General features: G+C 51.8%; 1 protein-coding gene across 1 annotated transcript in view; it reads right to left on the reverse strand.

Moving 5' to 3' along the window:
• The window catches only part of LOC146395405 (uncharacterized), a 67,452-nt gene that overhangs the window by 18,630 nt on the left and 34,263 nt on the right, over positions 1–14,559 (reverse strand). The window contains exon 5 of the mRNA XM_085003182.1: positions 1,626–1,746. Coding sequence (XP_084859308.1) covers positions 1,698–1,746 — 49 coding nt within the window. The 3' untranslated portion in view covers positions 1,626–1,697. The remainder of the gene's footprint in view (positions 1–1,625; positions 1,747–14,559) is intronic.

The raw sequence follows: 14,559 nt of genomic DNA on the forward strand, positions 1-14,559 counted from the left end.
TTTAAACAAAAAAAGAAGATTCGGTTGGCAAAGTTCACTGCTCATCTGCCAAATCTCCCAACTAAATGATATTATCCAGGTTCATTTCACAAAATAAATTTAATTTCTTAGAGGGAAACTTGAAATTTATAAAAGAACCCTAGAGAATTTGAATTTTAATAATCAATTATTCTTCAGCCTGACTCATAAATATATGGAATATGCAAAAAATTAAATTAGTTTAAAAGCCAGACCTTTACCTCATAGTTGAGGACAACTTTTACATAAATGAAGAATAACTGCCAAACGTTCTGATGCTGTATTACAAATTTTCAGCTCCATGGTATATAATGTTTTCACAGTTTCAACAAGAAAAGAATTCTTTTCTCAAACGTCATTCTTTTTTCAAGGAACCAACTCTTCTATAACTTACTGTACTCATAAATAAGGCTTAAGACGATTTTTTCTTTTTCTTTCTTTCTTTTTTTTTTTTTTTTCTTTCTTTTTTGCCTTTTAGGGCCGCACCCACAGCATACAGAGGTCCCCAGGCTAGGGGTCGAATCAGAGCTGTAGCTGTGGGCCTACCCCACAGCCGCAGCAACTCGGGATCCAAACCACGTCTGCAGCCTACACCACAGTTCACAGCAATGTCAGATCTTTAACCCACGGAGTGAGGCCAGGGATCCAACCGCCAACCTCGTGGTTCATTTCCACTGTGCCATGATGGGAACTCCCAGGCTTAAGACTTTTTCAGTCCTTATGTATTTCCCTCAAGTGCCAGAATCATCCTGGCCCATTTTCTTCTGTTAACACCAACACAAAGGGCCAGGCTGGGCAGCACCACCCGTGTGGGTCAGCGGAGGGAGAAGCAGCAGCTGGGCAACACGAGGTGGCCCCGGGTGGCCTCCCCCTGAGCCATGCGGACTCCCAGGGACAAGCTGGAGGTCTTGGTCTGAGGGCCCTGGCTCCGGGACAAGGATTCGAGAAGCAAGAACAAGGTCTTGGATTGTTCCCATCACTTCGTAAACAAACCCAAGGATACCACAGAATTCACCACTAAAAGCAGAAGAAGTTATGGATTTAGACGACGCCTTCCACTGCACGCCTTCAACGCATAAGCTCACAGACACTTGAACACAGCATGTCCCCAACGGCTGCAAGCGTCTCGGCCGCTTTCTCCAGAGGGACTCTCTCGCATTTGCTGACATGCCTACTTTAGTCTTGGCCTAATTTATGAAACAGACACACGTGTCTATTAGATTTTTTTTTTTTTTAATTGTCCAAGCACCACCTAAAATCATCTCCCCTTCCACACCTGGTCCCCTACTTTGGGAAACAGGGTCCCTGATCCACGCTGGCTCAAGGATTTACCCGTCAGCCTCAGCGTCCTCCTGCCCAGCAGAAGCCCAAGCCAGCTGCCACGACTCTGCCTAAATCACCCTCACTTGTCTCCTTGAAACAACTGGATCTACAGGTAATCACTGGCGATACACGCTCACACGTGCACCGTGAACCCTCTGAGTCCACACCACCAGCTGCCTTGTTTATGCGAACAGTGTAGGGTCCACAGAGAATGCGTGTGACGCACAGGCCAAGTTAAGGACAGTCCGGAGAGGTGTGGGGCTGCCCTGCCCAGGTGGACTCACGTTCGCGGCTTCTGCTCTGGACTCGCCCTCGCCGTCGGGGACACACCGTGTTTTCAACATCGTGCTGGAAAATTAGGTCTTGCTCCAGAAGAACCAACACTTCCTGACTTCATTTTCTAACCTGGAAGAGGCAAAAGGTGAAACACAGAATAGGCCAAAGTGCTTTCAGGATCAGGATCAAACTGCCTCCTCACCGAACGCCAAGCCAGCTGCCGCCGCCTCCCCGCCCCCGACCCCGCCGCAGCAGCGCCTGAACCACGCACATCTGGCCCTTGGGTCGCACTTCCTCCCTGAGGCCTTTTATTACACCCCTGATGACACCAACCGTCCCTCTGCTCTCCAGCCAAACGCCCCCTGCCCCACCCAGGTCAGGGTCCCCACCTACCCGCTGAAGGCGAACCGTCCCCCGCCCTTTATCTTCACAACGGGGACCCCAGATTTACACACACACACACACACACACACACACACAACTTCTCCTGCATGACTACACAGCATTGTCTGCCTTGCCCACTGCGGAGAGGGCACCTGGAGGGCGGGTACCACGTCTGATTTATCCTTCATCCTCCGACTGACTTCAGGAGGACCCGGCAGGATGCCCACGGCACGGAGCACACTCCCCCCTCCGCGGGCACAAGGACAGGAACGTGGTGCCTTCCTCCCACCCTCTGCAAAGCCCCAGAGCGAATCATCTGTCGCATTGGAAGAGCCCCAGTCAGCGGCACCCGGGAACGAAGGCTCCACGGGCCAGACGAGGGACGGCTGAGGTCGGCACGGGGGCGCAGCCACAGAGGGCAAAGGGTCCCAAGAAGCTGCAGGGAGAGGCTTCGGGGCAGGAAAAGCACAGGAAATTCCAAGTCAGCAAGGAAGCCGTGAACCGTGCAGCCCACGGCCGTGATGAGGAGGCAGGGACGAGCAAAGGACCGAGGGGGGTGGGAGCATTGCAAGTGATGAGTGGGGAGCAGGTCCCGGGGGACGGAGCCTCGGAGGCCAGCGAGCATTCAAGTTTCTGAACAGGTGACCGGATGAAGACAGCACCTGAGGAAGGCCATTCTGGCAGCGGTGTTCCTGAGGGCAGGAAGGTCGGCAAGGTGGCCACGGCGACAATCCCGGGGGACACCAGCAGGATCACCGGGCTCAGCTGGGAGGACCCGTGTCCAACCAGAGGCAGCGACAGCCCCCGTCACTCTGAGCATCAGACACAAGCTCCGAGTAGCAGGGACCACAGGGTGGGCGAGCCGGGCCTGCCTCGCGACACCACACGCCCGGGCCGCGCGGGGAGGCCGCCCCAGGGGGAGGGTCCCGGAAGGCGGAAGGTGGCCGACGATGGCCCCAGAAGTATGTCCGCGTCGAACCCTTGGAATCCCTGAAGGTGACCTTCTCTGGGACAAGGGTCTTTGCAGATGTGATCAAGTTAAGCGTCTGAGATGGTCCAGCGTCATCAGCATGGGCCCCACCTGTCACAGGCGCACAGGGACCCCCGAGGCCCATGGAAGTAGATGAGGTCTGGCACTGTCAGAGAAGAACTGACAACACCCCAAAGGGTGGGCGAGGGCCAGGGCTGGTGACAGAGACCAGGGAAGGACCTTCAGAACCCGAGAGGTGACACCACAGGGCTGTGAACACGGCACCCAGTCTGCCCCGTGTAGGGCCTCGCGGGGCCGCCTCAGGCACTCGGTCTCTTCACCCGCGGCCGTGGGCAGGAGCAGCACCTATCCCACAGGTGGCCGTGGGACGAAATGACCTGACCTACATAAAGGCTGGCATCTGGGGCCCAGCAGCCCCAAATGAAGGCTGGAAATCCCGTGTCAGACCTGCCCGAGGATGAGCTGCAGGGACAGAGAACTCATTCGGGACCAGACTCCTCTCATCCCGCCGCCAGGATGGAGCAACGTGAAGGGCTGAGCGGCTGAGCGGGCAGCCAAGGACGGCGCCTTCCAAACCGCGGGGGGCGCTTAACGGGACAAGCGGAGGAGAGAGGACGGCGCGGGGTTGGTAAGTAAACGGTGGAAAAACAGAAACGCAACACCATAAAGCGGTTCAAATGAATGACCACGAGCTCTCCCGATCAGCGTGGATGGATGAGAAAAACGGGGAAGTAAAAGCAGGCAGTGGAGTGGAAAGCACGGCCCGATGGCATTTACGCCAGGTCCCGAGGCACCCGCGTCCAGATGCTCTCCTACTCAGGGCCACTTGCGCAGGTGGGGTGACGGTAAAACCCTGCCTGAGAAGGGACAGCCCAGGCCAGGAGGGCAGCTTCCTACAGAAGAGGGAGGAGGGAGAAGGCGGGATGAGGCCCCGTGCAGCTCCCACCATATCTCTAACCTATAAACAAAACAACAAAAGGTTCCAGGCAAAGCTGCCAAACATTAACATCTGTCAAATTCAGCAGCAGGTACATGAGCGTTTATGACACAACCCTCTCGTGTGATTAAAACAGTTCCTGAAATTTAAAAAAATGAAAGTATTTTTAATAAAGCATAACCATCGGATTTCACAATGAGGTGACCTGGGTCCGTGGCCAGACGGCTCTAGGGACCATTGGCGGCTTGCGATGAGCTGAGAGCCCTGACCAGGAGCCCGCCGGGGGGTCCAGGCTGCAGAGAACCCTGGGAAAGGGCGGATGCTGTGCTCAAGGTCAGGGCCTGGGGAAGCGACGACGAGGGGGACTTGGGTGAGATTATAACCAAGAGAGAAGAGCCAGTGAGAGAGACGAAGTGACGGACGAGAGACAGGACCAAGGCGGGAGGGAACCATCCTACCTGAAAAGGGGTGGGCTGTGCGTTAAAGACAGAGGCAAGGCTCCCAGGACAGCCACGCTGGCAGCGGGAGCGCTTACCGCGGACGCGGTTCTATAGTCTTTACTACACTAGGCCACAGAGAGAGTAAGAGGGACCTGTTCCTGGTGTCAGGGGCTCAGAATGGGAGAGAAACCACTGGTTACAAGAGCCAGGAGACCTGGGCGATCCTAAAACTCTCACCAGAGGAGCCTCTGGAACCCAGGCTGGCATCCTGTGCTCCCAATACCTCTCTGTGCCGGGGTCCCTCAAGTCTAAAACAAGGGTGAACTAACGAGCTGTGCCCACCCCTCCCGGGATGGTCAGCAAGAACAAACCAGAGTGTGGGAGCTCAAGAAACAGCTCGGAGTTCTGCGGTACAGCGGGTTAGGACCCAGCGTTGTCACTGCAGCGGCGCAGGTCACTGCTCTGGTGCGGGTTTGATCCTTCCCCATGCCTCAGGGACAGCAGAAGGAAAGAGAGAGAGAGAAAGAGGAAGGGAGGGAGGGAGGGAGGAGGGAGGGAGGAATGGCAGCTATTAGCAAGAGCAGCAGGCACAGTGATAATACTGCCGTCGTCGTGCCCCATTCTGTGAATTTCATCGCTCACAGGAGTCACTGCCTGTTCAATGGCCGTGAAAAGTACCTGAGGATGAGCAGAGAAAGCCAGGCCGCCCGAAAGCAGACCCTGGCACAGCCACTCCCACCCGCAGCAACCTGCGTCTCTGCCCAGTTATGGAGCCTGACTCCTCGGGGACCTGGGCACGGCCAGGCTCTGTGGCTCTCGGACCTTGGGGCTCTCAGGAGGGTGGGCATCTGTCAGGAGGTGGAGGCTGACGGGAGCAGAGGGCATCTGGAAGGGCAGGGAGTCAGCATGGGAGAATGAAAGGCCCCGGGCAGACGCCTGTGGCATCAGGGGCAGGATGGGGACGGGAGGCCCACGGGAAGCGCGCTGTGCCCAAGGCGCTGCTGAGTAAGGTATGACGTCATCTTATCTCTGGTTGAGGACCAGGAAGGGAGTAGAGGGTGTGCCCAAGGGCTGGGCACCTGTTAGGGACACAAGGAGACATGGGTCTAGAGAGAGGCCGGAGGGGAGGGAAGGAGGTGATTGGATGGTTCTTCCGGAAGAGTCAAAGGCAAGGTCACCAGTCAGGCGTGGGGCGAAGAGGCCCGATGACAGCGGCCAAGGTCTAAAAGAGCTGCCGAGGGTGATGTGAAAAGCAGCTGATGAGGGACAAGCGAGAGCCCAGCTGCGATGGAGTCCAGACATCCACAGGGGCGCACACAGCGATCAACGGACGCCCCTTGCCAAGCTCGGCAACCGGGATGGAGGAGGTGGGCGGCCTGGGGACAGGCAGGCAGAGCAGGATGGCGGAGTCACCGTCCAGAGGAGAAGATGGAGAGGGACCGTGGAGATGGCCCACAGGGCTGGGGCGGGAGGAAGCGGGCAGCAGGGGGCCGGGGATCCCCAGGGAGGCAAGCTCGGCGGGGGGGGGGGGAGAGCGGGGCAGAGCACGGGGAGCGCACGAGGCCATCTTTGGGACTTCGGAGGCAGTTCTGGAGACCCCAGGGAGGAGTGACCGAGCTGTCAGGGTGGTGGGGTGGGGCTGGAGGCATGAGCAGCCCAGGCGGACAGCGCCAGGAACACGACTCTCTGGCAAGCAGAGGAACCATACGAGAGCCTGGGATCCAAGCCACAGTTCCTGCCTTGCTCCTCTGGAATGGAACACCTGACCATGACACCTGACAAAGGTCAAGGAAACGCCACATCCCCTGACTCAGCGGAACCGCACTTTTAAGACTGTATCCAAAGGAAAAAGAAAAGCCAATGGAAAGATAAAACTGCACCTCTCTGAAGCTCACGGCATCCACAGTACAAAAAAGCTGAAAGAGCTGTAAGCATCCACAAAAACTAAAGACACGAAGATCATGAAGATGTACAAGGTCCACGGCGCACAGACGAACTTCCCGGGGCGGAAAATCGTCCTAGCCACCTCATCAGGCCCAGCATGGGGCACGGCGCTCGGTGCATAACGAGCACCCAGAGACGCTGGACAAATGAATGAACGGGAGAACCCGCAGCCCGTTATGATGAGACCTACGCGGAAGAAAATGCAAGCACCTGGAGAAGAAGATGCAAAAATAATCAAATTACTGCTGTTAGGAGAGAGGGGGGAGGCAGGAGGACTTCTTTCCTTATTTAAGAGCCATGTTTGCTCCCATCACACCGCCTACCAGGTAAAAGAGACCTCTTCACTCTCTTAAAAAGGCTTGGATCAAGAGAGAAACACAAGTCAAAATCGTAAAATTTCTTGGAGATCACAAAAACTTGGCATATCGTAAGAAATTACAAACACACTTCGCCCTTGTGGGAAGCCATCCTCCAAATAAAGGGACAGAAATGGAAATGGGGCAAGGTTACCTGTGGCAGGGATTTTAGGGTGGCAAAGGGCGGGCCTGAGGTTCAGGTCTGAGGATCAAGGCCGCAGTGGGGCGCTGCGGTGCTGGGGAAAGTAACGAGGCTGCCTTCCCTCGACGGCCCTGGGCTCGTCTCCGAGACACCCAAGACGACGGGGCAGGAAGCGACAGGGCACAGGGTACAGTGAGCCACCTGGCACCTGGGAACGGAACAAGGGGTGGACGGTACGAGGACATCCGGGTATTAGCTTAGAGTCATTTGGACGTGTGCGTTCTTCCAAAGGCAAGAATAAACCGAAACCTGACAAAAACGGCCATCCGGAGGGGAGGGGGAGAACGGGCAGGGAGACAGGCAGAAATCAGAGTTCTCTTAATGCACTTTCTTTTTCAGTTTTGACTTAGATCATGTAAAAACATTTTAAATAATTATGTCTAAATTAAATCAGAATGTAAAAGCTAAAGCAATTCCTAAAAATGAAAAATAAATGAGAACAAATGAGCCTAAGTGTGCATCAAGTTGGCAGCTTAACCACAAGAAGAAGGGTCAATGCAAGTGACTTTAAACACAGTGATATTAACAACTGCGCCCCTCGCCCCTCGGGGGGAGAGAGAGCCGAGAAGCAAAGAGGCCTGCAAAGAAACTGTAAACTCTGCTCAGTGATCCGATCACGTCGTTAGTAATAAAACTGCTATTTTTATTTTAAATACCACCCCACACACATTAACACCATTAGGAAGGAAGATCTGTCCTCTGTTAAAGAAAAAAAGGATACAGATGTACAATCAAGAAAGTAGGAGTTCCCGTCGTGGCGCAGTGGTTAACGAATCCGACTAGGAACCATGAGGTTGCGGGTTCGGTCCCTGCCCTTGCTCAGTGGGTTAACGATCCGGCGTTGCCGTGAGCTGTGGTGTAGGTTGCAGATGTGGCTCGGATCCCGCGTTGCTGTGTTGCTGTGGCTCTGGCGTAGGCCGGTGGCTACAACTCCGATTCAACCCCTAGCCTGGTAACCTCCATATGCCGCGGGAGCAGCCCAAGAAATAGCAACAATAACAACAACAACAAAAAAGACAAAAGACAAAAAAAAAAAAAAAGAAAGAAAGTAAAAGCTCTGTACTTCTAAATTTCAGTTGGAAATACCAATAGAATCTCATGAGGAATTTTTTTTTTTTTTTTTTAAAGAAAATAAAATCCCCTGTCACTACAAGCCGTGACCAATCCTGCTGCAGTGAGCAGCCCTGGTACCCACATCCTGCTTTCCTACGATTATTTGCTCGTAAAGGAACCAGGGCTCCTTGGAGAAATGACTGATCCCAGGTAGAGAGAGGTGAGCTATCAGTGTCCCGGGTCATACGAAGAAGATTCAGGAGTCAGCTTGAAGGGTTCCCGCTGATCCAAGCTTGAGCAAGTTGATTACTGAAAGGAGTAACAGCTACAATGGATTAAAACATCTCTACACATGTTAAAATTCAGGAGTTCATAATAATACTCACACGAAAAAAATTTTTTTAATTTTATGGCCGCACATGCAAGTTTCTGGGCCAGGGATTGCATCCGAGGCAGCTGCAACCTATGCTGCAGCTGCGGCAACATCAGATCCTTCAACCCACTGCACCAGGCCAGGAATCAAACCTGTGCCTCCGCAGCGACCCAAGCCACTGCAGTCAGGTTCTTAACCCACCGCACCACGGTGGGACTCACCAAACAAATCTTTAAAACCTAATTGGTAAACTTGTAAGTTGTTAGGCTACAAACAACTATTCTGGAAACTAGAAAATAAAGGGGGAAAATAAAGCATATAACCTGTCTCCCCTAGACACACAGTTTTCCAGGGTCACCAAATAGTTGAGGGGGAAGTTCTTTTCTTTTTTTCTTTTTTTTGACTTTTCTAGGGCCACTCCCGCAGCATATGGAGGTTCCCAGGCTACAGGGGGGTCTAATCGGAGCTGTAGCCACCGGCATACGCCAGAGCCTCAGTAACACGGGATCCGAGGCGTGTCTGCGACCTACACTACAGCTCATGGCAATGCCAGATCCTTAACCCACTGAGCAAGGGCAGGGATCGAACCCGCAACCTCATGGTTCCTAGTCGGATTCGTTAACCACTGCACCACGACGGGAACTCCGAGCGGGAAGTTCTTTATGAAGAATTCCAGCTAGTAAATTAAGATGATCATCAAATGAGGGCATCACAACTGTGCAACCTCTAACAAAATCCCATTGGTGATCCAGGCAAGGACCACCGACGGGTGCTCAAAAGTTGAGGAGGAGCTCTGTAATCAACGGACCTGGCCGCCAAAACCTGATCCAGGGGAGTTCCCATCGTGGCGCAGTGGTTAACGAATCCGACTAGGAACCATGAGGTTGCGGGTTCGGTCCCTGCCCTTGCTCAGTGGGTTAACGATCTGGCGTTGCCGTGAGCTGTGGTGTAGGTTGCAGATGTGGCTCGGATCCCGCGTTGCTGTGGCTCTGGCGTGGGCCGGTGGCTACAGCTCCAATTCGACCCCTAGCCTGGGAACCTCCATATGCCGCGGGAGCGGCCCAAGAAATGGCAAAAAGACAAAAAAAAAAAAAACCCTGATCCAGGGACCACACTGCTTTGGTGCTTCCTGATTAGATACGGCAGGAAAACACAGCAGCACCTCAAAAGTGTCCTCACTCTACTAGACAAAGCTCCGAGTCTGACAGAGCCTCTAGAGTTCGCAGGCCTGGAGGACGCCTGGGAAAAGAGGAGCATCTCAAATAACAGCGGAGGTGCGGTCAGCCAGATCCCAAACACGGGAGATCCTAGGGGACCAGTGACCTAGCTTCCTCGGCAAATACCAGCTGGCAACAGCAAATACCAGCAAAAAACCGCTGGTAAGAAAAGGGGAGGCAGAACCACTGGGAACTAAAGGGGATCGGAAAGACACACCGACCGAAGGCAAGGCGTGGCCCTTGTGTGATTCTGATTCCACCAGGCTATCCGCCAAAAACAGATGTGTGAGAAAACTGGGAACATGTGGACAATGCGTAGACGTTAGATGATATTAAGGAACGATTGATGATTTTATACTTGTGATAATGGTACTGAGGTTGTCTGTTTATTCATTTATTTTTAAGCGTCTATATGGCTTCGGGAGAAATAACCAGAGCATTTACAGCTGAAATGTCTGGGAAATGCTTTTATCTGGCCTGGATGTATCTGGGTAAGACAAAGGGAAAAAAAAGGCTGGTCAAATGTTAATGGTAGTTGAAGCTGGGTGAAGAGGACAAGGGCACTTAGTTTAATATTCTTGCCACTGCCAGGTGTGTTTGAAAATTTCCATAATAAAAAGTTTTTTTAAAAAAGAAATATCTCATGATAATAAGAAGGCTTTGCCATCGCCCTCCTCTGTGATTAAAGAAACTGGGCACAAATAGAGCTTTTGTTCTTGAGTCACTTAACTCTAAGAAGCTGTGTTCTGAATTATGAACATCGGCGAAAATAACAGACAAAGAGAATTTGCTACGAGGTCTTAAGGTTGTCATTTTTCACGCCTGACTGTTGGGGTCCACGGGGCACCTCACCACAAGAGGTATGAGGTACTGGGCGGCACCACCGGAAAAACCTGGTCTGCCCCTCGCAGAAAAATGGCACTGGGAGCAACCTGTTCCATCAGCTCAGCCCGCACCGTGGGCTCCGCGGTGGGAGAAAGGGAAAAAAAGAACTACAAGAAGCAGCCAAGCACCTTATACAGCACATATGGAGATCGTCCAGCTTTTCTTACTGAAATACTTCGTCCAGAAAATTAGACAAATGCAGTTTCGCAATCATTTCCCATTTAGAGTATTGATGCTAAGGACAGGTTTAAAAAGCTAATAAGCTGTATGACAAGATCAAACATAGAAAGAAGAGAGAATGACAATTCTCTTATAACAAGCCGTATACAAACCGAGGGGGGCGCAGAGGTCATCACGCTAGGCTAGCATCCAAAAGCCAGCACAACTAATGGCACGTGTGCCAGACCTATGGGTTGTGCTCGTTTAAATTCCAGCACCCAGAATGTGCACACCATAAATAATTCTCTCACAAATGCACTCCCCCACCACCCACGCATCGCAATTACTTCTAAGGCAAAACATTAAACAAAGAGCGGCTCTGGCTCCGACAGAGCCACTGCATTTAACACAAATGTGTAAGCGCTTCAGCGCTGTAAACGGTGACTCGTTTACAGAGCAGGTCCATTTAAGGACTCAAAACATCCACTTGGGCCTTTTCAAAAGCACTGTGTCACATTCATATGAATATTTTAAACCAACATGGGAGCTTTATGGAAGGCTTGTTGTTCTAGTTTCAGTTAAAGCGCTCAAAATCTAAAGCAAGCCTGAGATCTTGGGAACTTTCTCAAGCTGTCTACCCGTCGCCGGAAACGCGGGAGGCAGGGGGTGCAGAGCAGCCCTCAGCACTGGGGACCCCACTAGTTACTCCTCTGACCTGCCCTTTTTGACAAGACAGGGATGGGATGGATGGACAGGGGGCGGGCGGGGAAGGATGGACAACTTAGGGTCTACCACAAGGCAGTGTGCTTTTCTTCCAGGACAGCAGTCGTGGGGAGGTGGGAAGGAGAAAGAAAAATCAGGATCAGCCTCCAAAGACCACAGGTGGGGTACCAACGACTGGGATTGCTCTAACCCAAAGGACTTCCGATTGAGTGTTTCTTAGCAACCAAGAGTTGCAAAACTCACAAAACACAAAAGGCCTAACTTGCCAGGGCAAAGAGCATTCGCAGTCCTTAGTCATTCTAATTTTCTAAAAATAAGGACAATTTGATGCTAAATAAGATGCCCCTTCTTCATGACAAAATCCATCCATGGCTAGACACTGCCTAAAGCTTACTGATTGATAAACAGACTCTTTTTTTTTTTTTTTTTCCTGCTTTTTAGGGCCACACCCGCAGCATATGAAAGTTCTGAATCAGAGCTGTAGCCACTGGCCTACGCCACAGCCACAGCAATGCCAGATCCGAGCTGCGTCTGTGACCTACACCACAGCTCACGGCAATGCTGGATCCTTAACCCACTGAGTGAGGCCAGGGATCAAACCCAAATCCTCGTGGATACTGGTTGGCTTCGCTTCTGCTGTGCCACAACAGGAACTCCCAACAGGTTCTATTTTAATTAGCTATCAAAGCTTATATGCAATTTCTGGGAAATGCACAAGAAAAAAATAAGAGTACACAATCCTTGTACAACCTGCGTCTTCTGACAATCTGCTCGGGATCTCCAGGACCGTCAAGAAGTCTTCCTCGTTGTTACTGAAGTCTCGGGAGAGGTCCAGCAGCCCTCTGGCAATGATCTGGCTGTGGAGACCACAAAAGACCCACATAGGGCTGCATGTGCCAACCCCGGTATGCTACACAGGTAGCAGCCAGAGGGAATCGGCCACCTCTGACTCCACACACAGACACCGTCAAGGAAGCTCTGAGGCGGGTCCCTGTCCTGTGGGAAGGGGGCCCAGGGCCTTCTAGTCTGTAGTCACTGGAGCTCGAAACCGTCCACTGCACAAAAGAAAACCTTTTTCTCTTCTGACTGATTCTTCAGGCCTGGAAAGACTCGGAAAAGAAGCCCCATGACAGGGGAGGGAATTGTGTGACCAAGAAATACAGAAGTGCCTTGCAATCCATCCCAATCTCGAGGCGCCTCTACCCACGAGGTGCCAGTAGCAGCCCCCTGTCTGCCCCTCCCACGACGTGACCATCAAAAACGTCTCCAGATAATGCCCCATGTCCACTGGGGGCAAGAGCACATCTGGTTACAGGATGCTGAGCCAAAGGCCAGAGGAACTACCTGTACAATCTTTACCATTCCCTGTAAATCGGAGGTTACTTCAAAATAAAGTTTAGAGACGCTCCTACTAAGTGAAGTAAGTCAGAAAGAGAAAGACAAATACCATGTGATATCACTTACATCTGGAATCTAATACATGGCACAAATGAACCTTTCCACAGAAAAGAAACTCATGGACTCGCAGAACAGACCTGCCAAGGGAGAGGAGGAGGGAGTTTGGATGCACTGGGAGTTTGGGGTTGGTAGATGCAAACTCTTGCATTTGCAGTGGATAAGCCATGAGATCCTGCTGTACAGCACAGGGAACTGTATCCAGTCACTTGTGATGGAACATGATGGAGGATCATGTGAGAAAAAGAATGTGTGCATATATGTGTAACTGGGTCACTTTGCTGCACAGCAGGAATTGACAGAACACTGTAAACCAACTATAATGAAAAACATAAAAATCACTAAAAAAAAAAAACAAACCCACAAAGTTTAAAGACAAAACAAAATGCAAAGACCAAAAAAAGGCCTAATGAGGTAACATGACCCCCACTGGAAGAACTACAACAACAGTAACAGTCCCTAGTGCTGGCAAAGACACGGAGCAAAAGGAACCCACAAGCTTTGTTTGTGGGAATGCAAAATAGCACAGGTGATTTGGCAAAACAATTTGGTAGTTTTTCAAAAAGTTAAATACACACGTATCATGCAACCCAGCAATTCCCGCTCAGGTATTTACCCAAATGAAATGAAAACATATCCACAAAAAGACTTATACACAAATGTTCACATTAGCAGTATTCACAGTAGCCACAAAATGGAAAAACCTCAATGTTCGTCAACCGGGAAATGCACACACAAAACACAGGACACCCCGTGCAATGGAATATGACTCAGCAATAAAACGGAGAATTTCTGGTAACAACACGGAGGAATTGTAAATGCATGTCACTAAGCAAAAGAAGCCAGTCAGAAAAGACTGCATACCACATGATTCCACGTATATGAAACTCTTCAAAAAAAGTAAAACCTGGAGTTTCCGTCGTGGCTCAGTGGAAACTAATCTGACTAGTATCCACGAGGACGAAGGTTCAATCCCCGGCCTTGCTCAGTGGGTTAAGGATCCGGCATTGCCTTGAGCTGTGGTGTAGGTCGCAGATGCAGCTCGGATCCCATGTTGCTGTGGCTCTGGCGTAGGCCAGTAGCTGTAGCTCCAATTCAACCCCAAGCCCGGGAACGTCCATACACCATGGGTGTGGCCTTTGAGAAAAGACAGAAAAGAAAAGGGTGCCTCAATAAGGGTGTTTTAAGACGCTGATGAGAAGAAAAGGCACGGCCATCAGCAGTGGCTGCTGGTGGCCTGCGGGCCTGCGTGTGCCCAAGAAGAGCAACAGGCACTTCTGATAAGCTTCTGTGGGCAGATGGAAAGGAGCCCTGCCTGCTTCTGTCTGCTCCTCTGGGTACCTGACAATCCAGGAACAACACTTATCTCTGTGTCACTTCTGGCCATGCATCAGGAGAATTAGCTGACGTCAAAAACCCACCCTGATTTTCAAAGAAAAGACGGCTAGAAGTGTGGAATTTCCGTGAACAGCAGAAAGAACCCCTTCAGCTCAAGCCTGTCCGTGGAGAGGCGTATACCACCTCGGGGATCAAAGGGCGAGATCTGGTGGCCAAGAGGCTTGGGAAAGTGGGGACAGATGCCACCGAGGCCCTGATTATATTCCACTGGACACCCTCATGGCAGCCGCTCCTGGGAAATCAGGCAACCAAGAACTCCCCTCTGCTTTGCAGGGCCTCAGGAGGGCGCGGCAGAGCTGCACCCAGCCCCAAGGGTTCACAGGGGGTCTGCGCTCCTCAGAAAAGCAAGGAAAGGTAGGAGGGGCTCTGGAGCAGGAACGAATCCACCCCAGGGACCACAGGGTGTGAGGGGGCAAAGACGCAAG

The sequence above is a fragment of the Sus scrofa genome, chromosome 17 (assembly GCF_054392235.1).
Source record: "Sus scrofa isolate SSC_HxYL_T2T_F1_AM1 chromosome 17, Sscrofa_HxYL_maternal_Yorkshire_Landrace_v2.0, whole genome shotgun sequence".
NCBI classification, from domain to species: Eukaryota; Metazoa; Chordata; class Mammalia; order Artiodactyla; family Suidae; genus Sus; species Sus scrofa.